The 22,808-nt window shown below is 40.0% G+C and overlaps 1 protein-coding gene across 9 annotated transcripts in view; it reads right to left on the reverse strand.

The window, feature by feature from the left end:
- Window positions 1-3,232: 3,232 nt before the first annotated feature.
- Window positions 3,233-22,808, reverse strand: part of LOC140895597 (sodium channel protein type 2 subunit alpha) — a 119,918-nt gene continuing 100,342 nt past the window's right edge. For 7 of the 9 annotated variants that reach the window (XM_078847952.1, XM_073305675.2, XM_073305676.2 and 4 more), the window contains 6 exons: window positions 20,698-20,979; window positions 18,890-18,943; window positions 17,618-17,755; window positions 10,256-10,360; window positions 7,734-8,004; window positions 3,233-6,506 (listed from right to left, as the gene is read on the reverse strand). In XM_078847952.1, the coding sequence (XP_078704078.1) occupies window positions 5,320-6,506; window positions 7,734-8,004; window positions 10,256-10,360; window positions 17,618-17,755; window positions 18,890-18,943; window positions 20,698-20,979 (2,037 nt within the window). In that variant the 3' untranslated portion in view covers window positions 3,233-5,319. The remainder of the gene's footprint in view (window positions 6,507-7,733; window positions 8,005-10,255; window positions 10,361-17,617; window positions 17,756-18,889; window positions 18,944-20,697; window positions 20,980-22,808) is intronic. The other 2 variants (XM_073305677.2, XM_073305679.2) reach the window with 2 other exon arrangements.

Below are 22,808 nucleotides of genomic sequence, written 5' to 3' on the forward strand. Positions count from 1 at the left end.
CACTGAGCATTAGTAAGGGGGCAACAGTCGCCTTACACTCGGGCTGCTTGAGCCTATGATTCCACTCCTCGTAGGATGCGGGGCAGCTCAGACCTCTCAGGGTTTGGCTCAATACAAGATCATTTCATATTTTGGTCGGCATAGTTTTACTTTGCATAAGTGATCATTTCCATAATAAACGTCCATATGAAAATATGTAATAGCTGTTATACACAATATTTTTTTAATCTACAGAAGATTGTAGAAACATATTGGGCTTCATTGTGCACTAATCACCTGTCAGATTTTGTTTTACACAAATTTCATGTATGAGCAATGGAGTGCTGAAGAGTATCTGAAACTACCTTATAAAATAATTTCAAACGTTACTGTGCATTAAGGGTGTCTTCTTTCTAAGGCTTAGTGCAGTATTGTTCTCCTTTGCTCTTTATATTTGTCAGTTGCAGTTCATTACTGACCTTAGGATCCAAAGCCCTTAACAATTATAAAACCCACAGTTCAAGCCACAGGGTCTCATCCAGCCAAAATTACACATAAACAACTTTTGAAGAAATCGTAAAAGTCAGTTTCATTCTACAAATTACCTTCATTCCTCTGGCTTCTGAATTTGAAGCATTAGGGCTTTAAAATGTAGATCTCCTTCCAGGTTTCGGAGCAGGAATTCCTTTTGTATATTCATGTGGGCTTTGCCTGTCAAATACTCTTGGAGGGTCACAAGCAAGGTATTTTACCAGTCCTGATAGGGGTCAAGTTTCCATTAGCATTAAGCCACTGGGTCCTTTCATTAGTTTGCAGAGGATATCAGGGAGAGCTTGCAGGTCTTACTCTCCCTTTCAAGGGTAGTCCCTTATTCCGTTTTTCTCTAAACCTTCAAAAATGGATTGGTGCTTTCTGCAATGTCCTGTTCTTTCTCCACTATAGTGGTGTAATATGTCCAAACTTCCAGAAAATTTAAGAGGAGTTACTTGCATTCCTTTAGTGTTCCAAAGATATCGAGGGAAAAGTCCAAACCATTCTATCCTCAACTTGAAAAACAAGTTTACAAGTCCAAAACATTTTCATGCAGAGTTGGCTAGGACAGGTGATTCTAGCAGTCTATTCTAGCAACTTCCTCACCTACATGGACCAACAAATAGGAACTTCCATGTGTCTATAGATCTTGTGCCACCTGAAGTTCTTGAAATGTATTTGCAGTTTATTTATTCTATTATGTTATTACTTGTCTCTAGGTCTGGCCAGTCCTCCTTGAAGTCTTTCCCTGACTATGACGATTGATGATGTTTGATAGAAGGTGTCCTAAAGGGAAAGAAGGTGTCGGTTTTTGCTCTGTTTATATGATTGGTTCCTACTAGTTCCCTCTCAAGATATGGCCCTCTTACGTTCCAATATCTAGCGCAAAAATTCATTATTTTCTCACTTGGATTATCTTATATACCATCTTTGAGTAGTATTTGATATCTCCGCATGAAAGGCTGACGTTCCCTTCCAAAGATGGGGATCTACATCATTAATCAATTTAGCTGTTTCTCTCCACTCGCAGCTGCGTGCCAAAGGGATTCTGTTGAATTTTTTGTTTGAAAAATGATCACTCCAGGCCATCTCAGACATTGCTGATTCTCATCATATTGGAAAACTTTCTGTTACCCACACAACACCTCTAATGAACCAGAGTACCACAGACTTCTCTGAGGTGATCTTTGGACACTCAGACATATTATATTTGGTTTAAATAGAGACGTAAGGGCTTGATATCCACTCATGAGGAAAATCTCTGAGAAAGTGGTAGTGGAGCCTACTAGCAACATCCTACTGCTGCCAGTGCTAATTTTCAAATCAGGCTAGGGAATGGGACAGAAATGGTGACGACGATAGGTTACCGCCTTCTATAAGGATAACCATCACAATAGTAAAAATGCTATATGAGTTAAGTGGTATTATTTATTATTGACTTCTCAGCAGTTTTGAAGCCGTTGATCATTTGGTGCTGCTGGCTTGTAGGTATAGGGAGAACATTTTTTAGATGGCTTCTCTCACAAGTACTAAATTCATTACATTTTTGGAATCCTACTGAGTGGAGTAAATTCACTATATAGTTTAAAATCCCTCTTCTGTTCAAGATCAGGTCTTCTGGGCTAAGGTCCTCATTAGAGGAACTTTGTAAAATAATAGTTTATTTGTATGCCTAAGACTTTGCCAGAAATTGTAGGTTAGACATCTTTGCTTCTGCCGAGTTTGGTTGCTGCAGTATAGATTATGACTTTATAAACACCGTCTCCTTTTTGGGTGATCAGATGATGAGGTCCCACCAGTTCCAAGTTCTTAGTGGGAAAGAATGAGGAAAGAAGAATGTATTAACTGTTAATGGTTATTCTGTATCTCAACTGATCCACCCTAAGGATTGTACTACAGGCTTTGTTCAGTTACATTAAAATCATTTTTAAATTGCACTTTCATTTGCCTGTTCGTTAGTCTTGCTGTCATGGGAACTTGTTCTCTGGAAATAAGACTATAAATGGAGAAGAGGGAAGCATCTAGAAATTAAAACCTTCCAAGGATAGATAAGAGTGCCTGATCTGGAATGTAGGAACATCACTACCAGGTAGCAAACTCTACTACTCTACATTATCATTTTCATATCAATACATAAGGTATAGACAAATACAAAGCATGTTTATACTAATTAGATAATGCCAGAAGCAGGGTATTATGGACACATCCACATTAAGGGGGGTACTAAGATTATACCTTTGCCAAACATATTTGTTTAACTTAAAATTTTCTAACATCTCTTCCTTGTGTTGTTTTGGGTTTTTTAAAGTTTCAGTAAAAGCAGTCCAGCCATCTCCATGAATGAAGTTAGGGAAAAACAAGGCAATTTGGCCAAATAAAAAAATGTTTCTTTGAACCATTTTCGTACTTTGGAATATGTACTTGAAATTTGGCAGAAAGAAGGCTGTGGGGTGAAGTAGGTGCTTTGTGCTGTCCTTGTTAAATCTGTTGGCTATCAAGTAGTGGAGGTCCACAGAGCTTCAGCAATGTAGCAGCCATAGAAGGTAACTTATTTACTGGTGAACGCTGCATTAAACTTTCTTTAAACGTACATTTGTTTGATTTACTACTTGTGCAAAATATTTTTACGACGTGTGAAGATGGACACATTTAAATCTGAGCAGTCCTTGTCAGTATCAGTCCCTCTCTTTTCTTTAAACAATAAAAGCACAAAGAAAGGAAATACAATAAAAATGAAATCTTTATTTTTTGGCTCGATTATAACGTAGTTTACGTTCTTTAAGGTAACAGCAATTTCCTGCATGCAGTCCACCAACACATTACAAGTCAAAAGCTTTAGTAAAAGAGTCTACCTTTAACTTTAGCTTGTGTATGAAACACAAAATGTCCTGATCTTGATTATACAAGTGTGCCATTGTATTCCCGGAAAATATTGTGGGTCCCATATTGTGTTTAGAAGAGTTCTAGTGCAGCATGAATCAAAAAGATGAAGTATAATCTATGTAAACAAACACTGGAAACACAGCAAGGATTCCATGAACAATAAGACTCTCAAAACTTCTGGTGCAAGCAGTGCTAGAAATTCAAACATCCCCCCTCCACTTCCACTCACCAGCTATAACTATTTGGAAGCAAATAAACTTGGTTTCCAGCTTTACCCAAAATATTTCACATTGAAATGTTTTCAAATATAATATTAATACTCACTATTTTCTTTATTTCTTTCATTGTGAAGTTCTCCATTGAAATTTACCATGGATAGAAAATAAACAAGTGACTATGGAAAATAACTTAAGAAACAATTACTTGAACCTGATGACAGTTTTCTTATGTACAAAAATGCTGCCAAGCAATATGGTTTATTTTTACATTATTTATATATGCTAACCACATTTTCAACAGGTTAAACAGTTTGTAGTAGGTCCTATACAGTCTGGCTTTACACCAAATAGTAACCATTTAAAATGCAAAACTAAAGAAGCTGGTAAATAGCTGCAAACTATTGCTTAATGATATGAAGGAATGAGGTCTGTTTGAACAATTTAATTCACTTTACCACTGACATATGGCTTCCTACAGTGAAGAACTCTGAACAGTAGACGGAGCAAAATACAGCAGCAAAGGCAATATTAACATGCATCAGTGATCCCCTCCAAACTATCTATAATGGTACAGAATACAATAGATTACCTGTTGAAAGTTTGCAAACTAAATATACTGTGGCACTTATTTGATACAAAGTACTGTGTCATGACCACTTATTTGTATGCTCAAATATGCACAACTGTGTAAAATAAGTATTTACATAACAGAGGGCATTTTATTGACCTATTAGATGTCAGCCTTACTGAGAGAAGAAGATACAAAAACAATCCGTCAGAATAAAGTAGAACTTCTAAACAAGTGACTTGTTTTGGTGAAGTCACTTTTCAAGGGCAGATTCCATACAATATTTTTTTCTGTGGAACATTTAACAAAAACAAAGACTATGTGACTGGAATTTGGGATGAAGTTTGCACTTGCTGATATTTAATGACTTGGATTAAAATAATCCATTTCTAAATTCTTGTAAATTACAGGAGACTTTGCAGGCACATAAAGATTTGTCTGGATGCGACAACACAAATAGTTAAAACACCTCAAATTTTAGATCCACCCTGAAATGTGGAAGTAATTAAAACTCTGTTTTGTGTGATGTCATTTTTTCCCATGCATGATTTATAAGTGCAGCATGCCTTTATGCAAATCACTTCTGTCTGTACATTATAGAGAATTAGAGAGCAGAACACCTGGTCCTCAAACCCTCTTTCCCCAACATAAAACCCATTTACAAAAATAGTCACATATAATAGTAAACAACCTGTGAATTAAAAAACAATAAATTCACGAAAACCAATTTTGTAAAAATATGGCAAATGTGGCAGTTGAATTACAAACAGTGGATACAGTTACTGTACTAAATATTTTGTGGTATGTTAAAACCCACAAAAATTATAGCTTTGCACGCCTTTCATGGTCCCTACAGACTGTAGCCACTGTGTGTCTCCTCTTCAGCAGTGTCAGCTGTAGTGAAAACAGTAACCTCTTGTCAAGGTTGTTACCCTGTTTTACAAAGTCACAGGTTGATGACGAGGGATCACTGTCTTGTTATAGGCACTGACCTTGAGTATATATACACATATAATATATATATGTATGTATGTAAAAACTGTCAGTTTGGCATAAACCTCCTACAGGAGTCCTGTTGACACAAATACATCTTTCAAAGGCTGTAAACAATTTGTCACAGAAACAGCATTCTTAATTTTTTTATTTACTTTGCCTAACATTTTTACTTTTATAGTCTTTTTCTACTTTATCTTTTTCATATTTCTCTTTGTCTGGCTTTGTAACACTATCATAGGAAGGTGGAGAGGTTGTAGAGGAGCTCTCATATGTTTTTTCTGGAGTGGAGTTTTCATTGAGTTTATCAGTAATCATATCTTTGACAGGTAGGCCATCCCCTTTGGTTTTATCTTTGTTATACACACAGGAGACTTTTTTAACTTTTTGCTTTAAAATATAACATCTGTAAGCACGCTGAATAACAGTAGCAGAAACCTCCTCTTGTTTTCTTTTTAATGTAGTTGTAATTGGCTCATAGGAGACTTTAGAAGGATTGGCTGCCATAAACCGGTCTTCCATTTGTATTCGAAGTGCATCCATCTCATCACTTTCTCCCAAAACACGCTTTGTAAAAGCAAACAAGATGTCAAGACAGTGAATTCTGTCACCACTTACCATGGGCAGATCCATTGCAATAAGCTGAACTTTGTTTGGTTTTGCTATAAGAAGGGGAGGATCCAATGAAGCTGCAAAATCAGATAGTTTACTGTATTCTATAAACTGGGTTGCATCTGGATCAAACTTTTCCCAAACCTCATAGAACATCTCAAAGTCATCCTCACTCAAGGGCTCGGCACTTTCTTCTGTAGCAACACTGAAGTTCTCCAAAATAACAGCAATATACATGTTTACTACAACTAGAAATGAGATGATAATATAACTGACAAAAAAGAAAATCCCAACTGAAGGGTTACCACAGTCTCCTTTAACAGAGCTTCCTGGGTGATCTTTGTAAGGGTCACAGTCTGGTTCTCCACTGTTCAGAATTGGTGCTAACAAACCATCCCAACCAGCTGATGTGGTAATTTGAAATAGGCAGATCATGCTGTTGCCAAAAGTTTCAAAGTTGAACATGTCATCAATCCCAGCTTCCCTCTTAACGTAGGCAAAGTTGGACATTCCAAATATAGCATAGATAAACATGACCAGGAAAAGCAGGAGACCAATGTTAAACAAAGCAGGAAGAGACATCATCAAAGCAAAAAGCAAAGTACGGATCCCTTTAGCTCCCTTAATGAGACGCAGGATTCGACCAATTCTGGCGAGTCGGATAACTCTGAACAAGGTAGGGGACACAAAATATTTTTCAATCACCTTAGCTAGAAACATACCTGTTAAAACAAAAAATTCACATTGTAAAGTAAATAATACAATAGCAGCTTTTAAAGTATATTAACTCATTATTTGTGGAAATATTTATTGCTGTCTCAGAAAAAATCAGAACAATAAGTTCTTTATTTTAAATGCTGAAAGTTAACATCTTCTTTCCAGTGAAGACTGATAATAGCATTAGTGTCACATGAACTGTTTTATTTAATTGCGAAAACGTTACATTGGAGGCTGCGACACTGTGGTTTCCTTCTGTACAGATTATACCAAAGTAAAGATACCCCGCAGGAAAAGGGAAATGAGTGAGAGAAAGAGGGTTGCTTCCAGCAAAGGTAGCTTGCTCCCATCTAGATTTTGCATCTACTCATCAGGAAGCCTAGAAACTGGAATTTCTCTCTGAGTGCATTAGTTCTTGCAACTCAGTCTCCTACAAGCCTTTTATATCAAACAGTAATAATTAGATGAAAAGTAGGGTAAGCTCATGCAAGTTGTTGGAATCTGTACCTCAGGCTCTGCAGAGTGCTCAACAAAGCCTTTATGGGTATGTCTAAGCTGCAATTATTCACCCACTGCTGGCCCGTGCCAGCTGACTCAGGCTAGGGGGCTATCTAATTGCGGTGTAGATGTTTGGGCTCAGGCTGCAGCCCGGACTGTAGAATTCTGTTAGGTGAGAAGGTCCTAGAACTTGGGCGGGAGCCTGAGCCCAAATGTCTACACCACAATTAAACAACCCCCTTAGCCCAAGCCCTCTGAGCCTAGGTCAGCTGGTACAGGTCATCTCCGGGTTTTTCACTGCAGGGAAGACATACCCTATGAGGTCTGTCAGAAAATCTGCAAAAACAATTCCACAACACCTTGAAGTGTCGTGAACTCTCACAAATTGCACTATTGAGATTCACTGCCTTTTAGCTAACTGAACTCTAAATATTTAGCCTACATGATGATTTAAAAAAATCCCTCCTTGCTCACATACTCCTCAGTTTTGCTCATGAATGCAGATTCTGACATTTCAAATTACAATAAACCAAATCAGATTGGAAAAAATACTCTTGTATGCATCATTTTATGTACATTGTACTATAAAAATGAAAAATGAAGAATTGCTATCTAAATTTGATTGTAGGCCATGTAGCAAATGACAAAGCCATATGTAAAGCATCATAAAATCATTAAAGGAAATGTTCACTTTCTGTTCACATACCCCCTTCATGAAAGTGAATTGTTCTTACCCACGATGGAAAGAATGACAACCACAAAATCAAAAATGTTCCAGCCTATGGTGAAGTAGTAATAACGGAGTGAAATCAATTTCAGGACACATTCTCCAGTGAAAAGGACAATGAATACCAGGTTTATCCTGTGTAAAATAGTTTCCATTTCATCACTCTGGTCATCTGTTTCTATCATCATGGTGACCATGTTAAGGCAGATAAGAATCATGATGCTGATGTCAAATACTTGTTTTGTTACAAAATCAAAGACCATGCCTTGGAATTTGTTCTGTAAAAACAAAAACAAATACTATTTATAGTTTGAAAATATGTTTTTCTTTACAAATTGCAAATCTGGGGAAAGCAATTCTCTGTAGCTTGGCAGGAATTAGCTCTGTAGAACAGGAGTGGGTAAACTGATCCACCTTCAGAACCCAGAGGGTAACTTATCCTTTCCCCCTCTTCTGACTTGTGGCTGAACAAGTTGTCAGAGGTGAGCAAGAAGGGAATCACTGTTGGCTGGAGGGGTGATGACGATGTGAGGAACAAAGAGTAGTCAAGTCAAAGGCCACCTTTTTCATCAGTCTGTGCTCCAGGAACAGGAAATGTTATCTCCCAGCCTCTGTTCTGCGTAACTGTCCTTCACTGATTGTACTCACTGACTTAGTTGGATGGTTAAGGTTATATCCCTTACTTACTGGTTCCATCACCCAGTGTTATGCATTACTTAGTTTGATGACTTTATACATCCTTCCAGTTCGACTATTATTTAATTTGCTATAGTGGATAGCTTCTGCTATAAGTATTCCGGTGGCACCTTAAAGACTAACAGATTTATTTGGGCATAAGCTTTCATGGGTAAAAAACCACTTTTTACCCACAAAACCTTATGCCCAAATAAATCTGTTAGTCTTTAAGGTGCCACTGGACTCCTTGTTGTTTTTGTGGATACACGCTAACATGGCTACCCCCCATGCTTGCAGTAAGTATTATTTTCCAAAAGTTGTAGGGGTTCAGTGGAACAGTTAATCAAGCAATACAGTATCTGGCTCATGACGTCAAGTAGCTCACATAAAGATTTAGCCTCATGGAAATTGAACCTCTATGAACACAGTTTCATCTCTTCCCACACTCCCTGACAGGCCCTCCTTAGTTGTCTTTGAGATCCGAGGTGACTAGGATCTGCTCCCCTCTGTCTTTGTCTTCAAAGCCCACCAAGTTGCCACTATCACTCTCCCTGATTGCAGGTCTTTATGGAACTCCCAGTAAGGGCCAGTGCATCCCCATTTCCTGCAAAGGTCTTCTGGAGTGAGAAGACCAGGAAGTCAAGGTTAGGAAAGATCCCCTCTCCCTCCAGGATAGCAATAAGCAGCCAGAATTGACTGCAGCTGCCCTGGGACTCAGCTCAGTTATGTAGTGCATCATGAAACTTAGCCCAGGTATCTAGGGAATCCCCCATTTCATATGTCCAATGTATATGTTCTTAAAGAAAATATGAGAACAGCCCAAGTTATTCAAATAAGCTAACGCTAAAAAAATAAAAATAGGGACAAGGAGAAAATTCTACCTCTTTAATGAAAATAATAGAAAAAACTGGTTCCCTCTACCAAATATATATGGTACTTAAAGCTGTAATCCCCACTTGGAGTTTGCCAGCTCCCAAAACATGTCCAGAGAATAGACTAGCTTTAGTTTCGAGCTTGAGAGCTGTAAGACTCAGAGAGAGAAGCAGAACAGCTCACAGGGTGACTGATTAACTCCCTCTCCCCACAAAGGGAGAACTTTGGGAAAGTTGCATGGATCAGGCCATTCAAGCTCTGTGGATACCAGTGTCCAGAGTGGCAGAGATCCGACCCGGTACTGGCTACCGAGAGCCAGCCAACACCAGGAAGCCAGTGAGGCTGGTAGCAGCCAGGAGAAGACTGCTCCACCCAAGGGTGAAGTAAGGGGCCCTTTTTTGTTTAAGCTGGCTAACATTCACAGCACTGCAGCACTCATCTCTGGACTCCTCCTCAGCATACCATATATATGGGGAGTGCTAGGGAGGGAGCTGGGGATGAGAAGAGTTGTGAGTGTTGCAAGGTAGGAAACTAGTTGATTTGTTAATGTTTAGTACTTACTAGTTAACCCTAAACCTTTCCTCCCTTGTTCTTATTTTCCTGTTTCCAGTAAAGTCCCGCTTTGTTACACTGTTATTTTTGGGTGTGTCGTTCCTTTGCTGAACTTTCAGTTGTTATATATTGTTTCTTGTGCATTGGGATTTATACTCCTTGTCTGTTAGTAGCATTATTCATTTTCTCAAGGGACTGCACCCCTTGTGTCTCAGACACAATGTGGCGTCACCTTGGGTGGAGGCACTGGGTGTCAGAAAAAGAATCCAGGACCCAACCCATGTGAGGAGAGGGGAGAAGCCACTCCCAAGGAGCAAGCAACAGGGCGGAGGCTTGGGCCACAACTTGTGGGAGGGGCTATGAAACCTTAAAACCATGTTTTAAAATGGGTATTTAATGCAGGAGGCATGAAAATAAAGGGACTCTTACCACTGGCCTAGGTATAGGTTTTTGTGGTTTCTTGGACCCCAGTTTTTTCATTGCATTGTAGTATTTCTTCTGTTCTTCTGTCATAAATATATCTTGACCTCCAAAGTAAGTAAATGAGATCAAAACTGGTTACAACTATGTTTGCAGACATAACCTCTAACTATTGTATGTCACTATATAATTTAGTGATGGACATTTGAGTTTACATTTGATTTATATACTAAAAGGGCCATTTTCAGGTATCATACGAGTGTTATTGAACAGCTCTGTCAGCACAAAGTATATCCCAATGATTGCTTTCACTGGTAGTTGGAAGATTTCTCCAGTGTTTGCAAAACCACCTCTCCCTTCTCCCCAGTAACATAAGACCACCATAGCACTTTCTGCTCTGACCTGTTCCCAGTCCCTGACACTGAGCATGTGTCTGCAGGAAAGGGGCATGGCTAGGGCATTTCTGTGCCCTCACAGTCTCTGACTGCTGGAATGATTCTTCAGGTGACAGGGAGCCAGGTATAAATTAGGGCATCTCCGAGGTTGTTCTAATTTGTGCCAAGCACTAGCCCAGGGATTCTTAAACTGGGGGTTGCGACCCCTCAGGGGGGTCATGAGGTTATTACATGGGGGGTCGTGAGCTGTCAGCCTCCACACCCAAGCCCCACTTCGCCTCCAGCATTTATAATATTAAATATAAAAAAGTGTTTTTAATTTATAAAGGGGGTCTCACTCAGAAGCTTGTGAAAGGGGTCACCAATACGAAAGTTTGAGAATCACTGCACTAGCCTCTTCCTGGCTGGCTCCAGGACTGTGGGGCTTAATGGTGGCACAAAACCATCTTTGAACCATACTCTGCCTCATTCCTGAACTGTTCCAGGCACAGCGTGGATGCAGGTCACCACTGGGATCATAGTTTAAGAAACAAGCAAAACGGAGTGATACTGAGGGGGACCTGTCACAGGAAGACATGAACAAAAAAAAAATCCAAACAAACTGAAGCCCCTATCCATTTTAAGGGTTTGTCTACATTAGGAGTGCTTTGCTTGTATAAGAATACAGAAAAGCTTCAAAAACAGTCTCCAAGGAGAAACTGCTGAGCTTGAATTCATATGCAAACTAGATACCATTAACTTGGGTTTGAATAGAGACTAGGAGTGGCTGCTGGATCATTATACATATTAAGAAAAGGAGGACTTGTGGCACCTTAGAGACTAACCAATTTATTAGAGCATAAGCTTTCGTGAGTTACAGCTCACTTCATCAGATGCATATCGTGGAAACTGCAGCAGACTTTATATATACACAGAGAATATGAACCAATACCTCCTCCCACCCCACTGTCCTGCTGGTAATAGCTTATCTAAAGTGATCATCAGGTGGGCCATTTCCAGCACAAATCCAGGTTTTCTCACCCTCCACCCCCCCACACAAATTCACTCTCCTGCTGGTGATAGCCCATCCAAAGTGACAACTCTTTACACAATGTGCATGACAATCAAGTTGGGCTATTTCCTGCACAAATCCAGGTTTTCTCACATCCCCCCCACCCCCATACACACACAAACTCACTCTCCTGCTGGTAATAGCTCATCCAAACTGACCACTCTTCAAGTTAAAACCCAAGTTAAACCAGAACATCGGGGGGGGGGGGTAGGAAAAAACAAGAGGAAACAGGCTACCTTGCATAATGACTTAGCCACTCCAAGTCTCTATTTAAGCCTAAATTAATAGTATCCAATTTGCAAATGAATTCCAATTCAGCAGTTTCTCGCTGGAGTCTGGATTTGAAGTTTTTTTGTTTTAAGATAGCGACCTTCATGTCTGCGTGACCAGAGAGATTGAAGTGTTCTCCGACTGGTTTATGAATGTTATAATTCTTGACATCTGATTTGTGTCCATTTATTCTTTTACGTAGAGACTGTCCAGTTTGACCAATGTACATGGCAGAGGGGCATTGCTGGCACATGATGGCATATATCACATTGGTGGATGTGCAGGTGAACGAGCCTCTGATAGTGTGGCTGATGTTATTAGGCCCTGTGATGGTGTCCCCTGAATAGATATGTGGGCACAATTGGCAACGGGCTTTGTTGCAAGGATAAGTTCCTGGGTTAGTGGTTCTGTTGTGTGGTATGTGGTTGTTGGTGAGTATTTGCTTCAGGTTGCGGGGCTGTCTGTAGGCAAGGACTGGCCTGTCTCCCAAGATTTGTGAGAGTGTTGGGTCATCCTTTAGGATAGGTTGCAGATCCTTAATAATGCGTTGGAGGGGTTTTAGTTGGGGGCTGAAGGTGACGGCTAGTGGCGTTCTGTTATTTTCTTTGTTAGGCCTGTCCTGTAGTAGGTAACTTCTGGGAACTCTTCTGGCTCTATCAATCTGTTTCTTTACTTCTGCAGGTGGGTATTGTAGTTGTAAGAAAGCTTGACAGAGATCTTGTAGGTGTTTGTCTCTGTCTGAGGGGTTGGAGCAAATGCGGTTGTATCGCAGAGCTTGGCTGTAGACGATGGATCGTGTGGTGTGGTCAGGGTGAAAGCTGGAGGCATGCAGGTAGGAATAACGGTCAGTAGGTTTCCGGTATAGGGTGGTGTTTATGTGACCATTGTTTATTAGCACTGTAGTGTCCAGGAAGTGGATCTCTTGTGTGGACTGGACCAGGCTGAGGTTGGTGGTGGGATGGAAATTGTTGAAATCATGGTGGAATTCCTCAAGGGCTTCTTTTCCATGGGTCCAAATGATGAAGATGTCATCAATATAGCGCAAGTAGAGTAGGGGCTTTAGGGGACGAGAGCTGAGGAAGCGTTGTTCTAAATCAGCCATAAAAATGTTGGCATACTGTGGGGCCATGCGGGTACCCATAGCAGTGCCGCTGATCTGAAGGTATACATTGTCCCCAAATGTGAAGTAGTTATGGGTAAGGACAAAGTCACAAAGTTCAGCCACCAGGTTAGCCGTGACATTATCGGGGATAGTGTTCTTGACGGCTTGTAGTCCATCTTTGTGTGGAATGTTGGTGTAGAGGGCTTCTACATCCATAGTGGCCAGGATGGTGTTATCAGGAAGATCACCGATGGATTGAAGTTTCCTCAGGAAGTCAGTGGTGTCTCGAAGGTAGCTGGGAGTGCTGGTAGCGTAGGGCCTGAGGAGGGAGTCTACATAGCCAGACAATCCTGCTGTCAGGGTGCCAATGCCTGAGATGATGGGGCGCCCAGGATTTCCAGGTTTATGGATCTTGAGTAATAGATAGAATATCCCAGGTCGGGGTTCCAGGGGTGTGTCTGTGCAGATTTGATCTTGTGCTTTTTCAGGAAGTTTCTTGAGCAAATGCTGTAGTTGCTTTTGGTAACTCTCAGTGGGATCAGAGGGTAATGGCTTGTAGAAACTCGTGTTGGAGAGCTGCCGAGCAGCCTCTTGTTCATATTCCGACCTATTCATGATGACAACAGCACCTCCTTTGTCAGCCTTTTTGATTATGATGTCAGAGTTGTTTCTGAGGCTGTGGATGGCATTGCGTTCCGCATGGCTGAGGTTATGGGGCAAGTGATGCTGCTTTTCCACAATTTCAGCCCGTGCACGTCGGCGGAAGCACTCTATGTAGAAGTCCAGTCTGCTGTTTCGACCTTCAGGAGGAGTCCACCTAGAATCCCTCTTTCTGTAGTGTTGGTAGGGAGACCTCTGTGGATTAGTATGCTGTTCCGAGGTATTTTGGAAATATTCCTTGAGTCGGAGACGTCAAAAATAGGATTCTAGGTCACCACAGAACTGTATCATGTTCGTGGGGGTGGAGGGGCAGAAGGAGAGGCCCCGAGATAGAACAGCTGCTTCTGCTGGGCTGAGAGTATAGTTGGATAGGTTAACAATATTGCTAGGTGGGTTGAGGGAACCATTGCTGTGGCCCCTTGTAGCATGTAGTAGTTTAGAAAGTTTAGTGTCCTTTTTCTTTTGTAGAGAAGCAAAGTGTGCGTTGTAAATGGCTTGTCTAGTTTTAGTAAAATCTAGCCACGAGGAAGCTTGTGTGGAAGGTTGGTTTTTTATGAGAGTATCCATTTTTGAGAGCTCATTCTTAATCTTTCCCTGTTTGCTGTAGAGGATGTTGATCAGGTGATTCCGCAGTTTCTTTGAGAGCGTGTGGCACAAGCTGTCAGCATCGTCTGTGTGGTATGTAGATTGTAACGGATTTTTTACCTTCAGTCCTTTTGGTACGATGTCCATCTGTTTGCATTTGGAAAGGAAGATGATGTCTGTCTGTATCTGTACAAGTTTTTTCATGCAGTTGATAGATTTCCACTCCATATGGCTAAATGCAGTGCCTTGCATAATGACAGGTTTCAGAGTAACAGCCGTGTTAGTCTGTATTCGCAAAAAGAAAAGGAGTACTTGTGGCACCTTAGAGACTAACCAATTTATTAGAGCATAAGCTTTCGTGAGCTACAGCTCACTTCATCAGATGCATATCGTGGAAACTGCAGCAGACTTTATATATAGAGGAGGTATTGGTTCATATTCTCTGTGTATATATAAAGTCTGCTGCAGTTTCCACGATATGCATCTGATGAAGTGAGCTGTAGCTCACGAAAGCTTATGCTCTAATAAATTGGTTAGTCTCTAAGGTGCCGCAAGTCCTCCTTTTCTTTTTGCGAATACAGACTAACACGGCTGTTACTCTGAAACCTATACATATTAAATCTACTTCCTTAAATTAAGTATCCTCACACCTTCTTGTCCTCAACTGTCTAAAGGGGCCATCTTGATTATCACTACAAAAGCTTTTTTCTTCTGCTGATAATAGCTCATCTTAACTAATTAGCCTCTCACAGTTTGTATGGTAACTTCCAATTTGTGTGTGTGTGTGTATATATATATATATATATGTTTCATTCTATGCGTCTGATGAAGTGGGCTGTAGCCCACGAAAGCTTAGGCTCTAATAAATTTGTTGGTCTCTAAGGTGCCACAAGTACTCCTGTTCTTTATACCAGCAAAGTGCTTCTAGTGTGATGCACCTATATCAGTAAAGCTGCGCTTTATACTGGTATGGCAAAACTAGTGCCCTGGAGTGAAACAAGCTACTCCAGTAAAAGTGCAGTTTTGCTGGTGTAACTGAGTCTGTACAAAGGACTTCTGCCAGCAGAGCTTTGTTGGTTAGGGATCACACCTCTTCACATCCTCGACTGACATAGCTACATTTGTAGAAGTCTGTAGGGTAGACAAAGCCTAAGACTTTCAAGTCCTGTTATTTGTTTTTCACATTAGCCTCCATTTTGCAGGGACAAATGTTACCTTTCAAATATCTGACTATTTGATTTGTGGATGTTTTCAGCATTCTAACATTTGTGTTAGTTGATTATGGACACAATTAAATGGAAGTTCAGTGTTAAAGTTAGGCTGTCAGTGTCTACTAAACTGGAAATTTAAGCCTCAAGTCATGGCATTTGCCCCTTGAAGTGTCTGAAGAAGCTGCAGGTTGGTCTGCAGTTATTCTGAAGAGAAATGCTGACTGTTTAGAGATGTTCATTCACAGCTGAGTTTTGCCTTAGACTCACTTGGGAGTAGAATGGAAATGTTGTATCTCATTAACTGATTAGAGTGGCCGCAGCTGAAGCCAAAGGATTTTCACAGCAAACACAGACATTTAAGATGATACTCAGGCTGCTAGTTCCATCAGACACCTGAAGAATTACCATACTAACGATCCTAGGGCCTCCAATTATTTTTAATTAAATTATTTTAAAATTACTTGAAAGTTCAACAGATTCAGAAAAAAAAATTCCCATTATTTCTTACTTTTTTTTTACCTTTCCAATGAACTATAAATTAAAGGAGGATTAAATAGGGTTTACAAGTTCCTCCCATTTCCTATAATTGAACAGGTCAGAATCATATGGCTCATTACTAACGATCCTTAATAAGCTTTACTCCTGTGATTAGTCCTGTTGGAATTGATGGGACTTATTCTTATAAAGGCTTGTAGAACTGGATTTGTAATTGCTTCCTTGTTTTTTGTGTTTTATTTTGTGGGTATGTCTACACTGGAGCTGGAAGGTGTAATTTCCAGCCTGAGGAGGCATAACCCACGCTAGCTCTGATAGACTTAGCACACTAAAAATAGAAGTGAAATTTCTGTGAACATATTTGTATTAAACAAGGGCTTATTGTTTCCTGCCTTCTCTTGACTTCTTGCAGTGAAGTCAAAGTGCTGAAAATTATGATGTTGCAGTCAGATCCACGACAGCAGATTTTTTCATTACAAAAATAGGATCAGGCAGAGGTGAATTTATTTAGATACTTGAAATAAATTGTGTGTTCATCATCTTTACACAGAATAAGTCACTGGTTCACTGTAAGGAATGTCTAGAATGGAAATAGACTTGGGGATTTGTAGCTTTTATTATACTGTCATAAATATAAAGGGAAGGGTAAACCCCTTTGAAATCCCTCCTGGCCAGGGGAAAGCTCCTCTCACCTGTAAAGGGTTAAGAAGCTAAAGGTAACCTCGCTGGCACCTGACCAAAATGACCAATGAGGAGACAAGATACTTTCAAAAGCTGGGAGGAGGGAGAGAAACAAAGGGTCTGTGTGTCTGTCTATATGCTGGTTTCTGCCGGGGATAGACCAGGAATGGAGTCTTAGAACTTTTAGTAAGTAATCTAGCTAGGTATGTGTTAGATTATGATTTCTTTAAATGGCTGAGAAAAGAATTGTGCTGAATAGAATAACTATTTCTGTCTGTGTATCTTTTTTGTAACTTAGGGTTTTGCCTAGAGGGATTCTCTATGTTTTTGAATCTAATTACCCTGTAAGATATCTACCATCCTGATTTTACAGGGGGGATTTCTTTATTTCTATTTACTTCTATTTTTATTAAAAGTCTTCTTGTAAGAAAACTGAATGCTTTTTCATTGTTCTCAGATCCAAGGGTTTGGGTCTGTGGTCACCTATGCAAATTGGTGAGGCTTTTTATCCAACATTTCCCAGGAAAAGGGGGGGTGCAAGTGTTGGGAGGATTGTTCATTGTTCTTAAGATCCAAGGGTCTGGGTCTGTAGTCACCTAGGCAAATTGGTGAGGCTTTTTACCAAACCTTGTCCAGGAAGTGGGGTGCAAGGTTTGGGAAGTATTTTGGGGGGACAGATGTGTCCAAACAGCTCTTCCCCAGTAACCAGTATTAGTTTGGTGGTGGTAGCGGCCAATCCAAGGACAACGGGTGTAATATTTTGTACCTTGGGGAAGTTTTGACCTAAGCTGGTAAAGATAAGCTTAGGAGGTTTTTCATGCAGGTCCCCACATCTGTACCCTAGAGTTCAGAGTGGGGGAGGAACCTTGACATATACCTTGTTCACTCTTAAAGCAGTAAATAAATACTTGAAATACTTATCTTCTTTTTTTGTTGATTGAAGTTGTCTATGATGACACCAATGAAAAGGTTCAAGGTGAAGAATGATCCGAATATGATAAAGATGACAAAGTAAAGATACATGTACAGGTTGTCCTCATACTTAGGCTGATCTAGTAGCTATAAAACATCATACATTTACATATTATCTGCATGAAGACTAAGAATCAAAAATTTCATTTAATTCATAAAGCAGCAACTCATGGCAAGAGGAGATAGATAGATACAGATATACAACACAGAATACAAAGTGTACAGTGCTCACTTTATATTATTTTTATTACAAATATTTGCACTGTAAAAGAGATAAAATAGTATTTTTCAATTCACCTCATGCAAGTCCACTCAGTCCTACTTCTTGTTCAGCCAATCACTAAGACAAACAAGTTTGGTTACATTTACGGGAGATAATGCTGCCCGCTTCTAATTTACAATGTCACATGAAAGTGAGAACAGGCATTCGCATGGCACGGTTGTAGCTGGTGTTGCAAGTCATTTACATGCCAGATATGCTAAACATTTGTATGCCCCTTCATGCTTCAACTTGTAGGCTCTAAAGTTTTACATTGTTTTGTTTTTGAGTGCAGTTATGTAAAAAAAAATTCTACATTTGTAATTGTACTTTCACGATAGAGATTTCTTTACAGTACTTGTATGAAGTGAATTGAAATTTACTATTTCTATCCCCCCTGGATACCTTCTCAGATGCTCCTCAACCCTGAAAAGTGATTTGCACCAAATAAGTTGGGCAACATACAGTGCCCAGCCTACACGAGCAATGAAGTGTGTGACCCTCTAATTATCAATTTTGAAAAAAGGTTGTGTATTCCTGTATATTCAATGTATGCATTTCCTGAATCTCTCTTTTTTTTTAACCGTTCACACAGATGATTACCAAAGGCAGTGTTTAATCCATCACCATTTGGCATCTTTAAATTGAGGCTGGATGGTTTTCTAAAAAATAATCTAAACAGACTAATTCAACTACAAATTATCGGGCTTAATAGAAATAAGGAAGATTAATTCCCTTGACTGCAGAAATTGCTTTGTGAAATTCTATGGCCTATGTTATGTAGGAAATCTCATTAGTTGATTAAAATGGTCCATTTTGGCCTTATAATCAGTGAATCCATGTCGTTATTGTTCAATATTTTCAACACAATTCAATATAGCTATTAAAATTTCATTACATATGCGGAATGTCGGAATATATTCAACAGATATAAATGGTCTTAAAACTTATATTATACTTACATCTCGTGAATCAACAGCTGCATACATAATATCCATCCATCCTTTAAATGTAGCCTGGAAATGAAACACAAGTTTTTATTTACCTGTAAAAATCCAGGCCCTACAAAATTATGAGAGCACATCTCTTAATAATCTTTTTTTAAAAACATAAATTCATACCAGCACTGTTCATATCACAATTAAAAATGCGCATATAATACAATTATATGTATTAGTCTCCTACCCTTTTTCATAAATAGTTATCAGACATTCTAAAAATGTTCCAATCATATGTATGCTACTACTTCATCCATTCTCCAGGCACCAAATGTGGCCCTTGATCTTTGCTAAGAAGCCTTAGTGATATCATTAGGAGTTTTTTTGTATGGAAAAAGTGGCAATTATTGCCCATTTTAAGTAACAATATCGCGTAAAATGAGTATAACCAGGCAATACCATAAAATGTGATTTCTAATACTTCACTATTCATTTAATATACTGTATAGAGCTGTATTACAAATATTAATCCAATAGGAAAGTTATGAGTCTTTAGTACATTTGTCCTCCTTAAAACATTTTTAGAATGATCCTATTTACCTAATTAATGTTAGTGCGGTTTCCCTTGCATTAATTATTTGTAAATGACAATTGTACAGATTTTTTTAGTGGCAACCACTGTTTGTCCCAGCCATGTAGAAAGAAAGACAAGGCACAAGGGATGTGGTTTAACTAAGCCACACATTTATTAATGTAACTTATCTGGGTACTATCTGGCAAAAACTTATCCAGAGCAGGTCATCCTTCCTTCCATGATTTGTTCACCTGGTGGAGGGCTGCCATCAGGTCTCCACAACTAGTTCCTGCCCGATGCTGGGATCTTACCTCCCTCCATGTGTACAAGGATTAAGGGGCTACAGAAAAGGGGGTTCTCCTCTTGTTGAATCAGACATTAGGAGCTCCATCCCAATTCCCCAGCTTCTTTAGGGGAAGCATTCCCCTAACGTCACTTCCAATTACGTTCTACTAGGGAACTCGGCTCCCATCCCATTGAATGATTATCTGCACAGTTATCAGTTTGAACTGTATCTCCTAACCTAACCACCAGGTCCCTGAGCTGCTGTGGGGAAGACTTAAAAACCCGCCCTACCCCTGCCAATCTGGCAGTGAGGGGAAAATTCCTTCCCTGTCCCAGACAGGTGACTAGCACGATGCCCACAGCTGACTCAGCAAACCTGTTCCTACTATAATCCTAGGGATGGGAGGGTGGGACTTGTTATTCTGGGCATATAATGACACCCTGGCCAGAAGAAAGGGCACATGTGCCCTCCCCTTGGGTGCATGGGTGCCAGTATGTTCTTGGGAACCCCTCCTCAGACCAGCCAATCTGCAAGGATGCCTGCCTTCTTCTCAGCTTCATTTCCCACCCCAAATGCACAAGGAACTGAACTCCCACGAGAGGGCGGAGAGGGACAGGGAGGGAGGGGGACCCTTAAAGAAGCCACAGAGCCCTCTTTCTTGTGCCAGCCTAGACTAATTCCCACCCTCCGCTCTCCAGGCTGCAGGGGGTGCAATTGTATTGTGCGTCATCAAAACGCTTCCTTTTGCCTTTTTAACATTAGGGACTATCAGTGTAAGAAGGTATTCCCTATATTAGGGTGGGGAATCCCTTTTATACCACTAATATCTTAATTACAGGTAAAGTAATATGCGTCTTTTTAAGGGTACTGACTGTATATGAGGAAATTAACCTGCTTTTTGATGAAAGTTGTCCATTTCTCTTATACTTTTTTTTTCAAATACAGCAATATAAAATACAGAAATTCACTTACTACTTGAAGCAGTGCAAGATACCCAGCGCCTACATTATCGAAGTTTACTTTCACATTTTTCCATCGGGCACTTTCATTCTTTTTTATGAGGTCCTCGCATTGAGTATAATTGTCAACATCGCTGATATCAAACATCTCACCAGTTGTTGTGTTAACACAGTTGTAGAACTTGCCAGCAAACAGATTTACTCCCATGATGCTGAAGATTAGCCAGAATATCAGACAAACCAGTAGCACATTCATGATGGATGGAATTGCTCCTATCAGGGCATTAACAACCACCTAGCATACAAATTAAAGACAAAAAAGCCTCAATGATCTTTTATAATTAAAGAATCACACAATGTTCTATTAATATTTCTATAATACTAACAGATTTTTTCTGTCTATATTTTATAATGAAATATTTTAGCAAATATTGAAAGAAAGTAATACCTTCAATGAAACTGAAAAAAGCAAGAACTAAAACCCTACATGGAAAGCAAGGCAATGAAAAAGTATGAAAAGAAATTAAAGAAAACCTGGTAGTGGTTAGATGGAGCCTTAGAATTTGTGTGCTCTAGAAAAAAGAGAGAAAGAAATGTTAAATATTAAGAACATAAATCAAAATCTATAGACAGTGCAACAAAATATATTTTTAAATAAATGTAAAGAATGACTGATGATGGAAGACTGAGCAAAAGAATTTTACACATAAAGTAGGCAGTACTGATGACTTGATTCTGAGATTGAATTAAAACATTAGGAATTATACACATGATATGCTAATATTCACATAGAAAAGTTAGGCAACTCTGTACTATGCATTTAGTTTTGTCATCACATAATTAATTTTAAACCTTGGTCTAAAATAATCTTTATATTCATTGGACTTAATGAGAGCAAAGAAATGCACACTTCTGTTCATTGGTTTTTCTTGGCTATGTTTAATTTATATACAATTAAGCAATTCTACCCGGAAAAAGTGACTGCAAAAGATCAGAGCAAGTGCAGCTGAGCAAAAGGTTATTTGAATTATGTATAGTGATTCTATTTTACTCTGAAAAGAAGATTCAGCAGCTGAGGAAACAGCAAAGAATCTGTCTGCAGTGAAGGTTTTGGGTGGTTAATTTTGTATCCAAAGACCACTAAAATCAAGAGGAATCTTTCCATTTACTTCACTAGGCTTTTGTTTGGGGCCTATGGGGTGTGGGCAAAGAGCTAGTATTTTATCTAGTTGCCAGGTACAAAGAATCTATTCACTGGCATCAGTTATTTAAAAATGCATTCTTATTGTGTTGTACAGTATTGGTGTGACGGGGTATATCAGCCCCACATGGTTACAGGAGGAGTTAACCTTTCTCTCTTAGTAGAGGAGGCCACACACCCCCAGCTCTCCTGGGCGTGCTCCATCTGGAAGCAGGCTATAAAAACCAGCAGAGCAGCTCAGTCTGGGCTGACCACCGGCGGGGAAGGAGGTGTGTCGCCAGCTCCTGAGGGAGGACCACCTGCACTCCAAGATGTGGAGGCCAGCCACACGGAGGCAGACCCCGACACGGGACATCGTGGAGAGGGGAGAGACTGGATAATCCCAGAGACGGAGGCCGCCAGAGACTTGGGTAGGAAGTGACCCAGGGAGGTTTTGTGGCAAAACAGTGACAGAAGAGGACCAAGGCTCGGCCTGTTTTGGTGGACCCCCATCTTGCTAGTAGTATGGACTCTGGCCATTGGGCCGCACTGCCCCGACAGGAGGGGCTGTAGTATTGACTCTGACCATTGGGCCGCACTGCCTGGACATCAGGGGCTGTAGTACTGGCTCTGACCATTGGTCTGCACTGCCCTGCTATCAAGGGCTGCATTAAGGACTGAGGCCCCTGAGCTGCACAGCCCAGAGACCTGATCACGGGACTGTGAGGCAGATTGCCTCTCCCCTGCCTCCACGGGATGATGGGGTGTATCAGCCCCGCGACAATTGGAAAGAAACAGTACTGTTTGTATATATGTGAGCTTAAAGTATACAGATAGATTATAAAGGGAGTTTTGTAGAAGCTGGGTTTTCCAAGGTGAAGGTTAAGATATGAATGTTATCCATTTTGTTACAAATCAGTTTTTTCAGACATTAGAATCATCTG

This window comes from Lepidochelys kempii, chromosome 11, assembly GCF_965140285.1.
Source record: "Lepidochelys kempii isolate rLepKem1 chromosome 11, rLepKem1.hap1, whole genome shotgun sequence".
Taxonomy (NCBI): Eukaryota; Metazoa; Chordata; order Testudines; family Cheloniidae; genus Lepidochelys; species Lepidochelys kempii.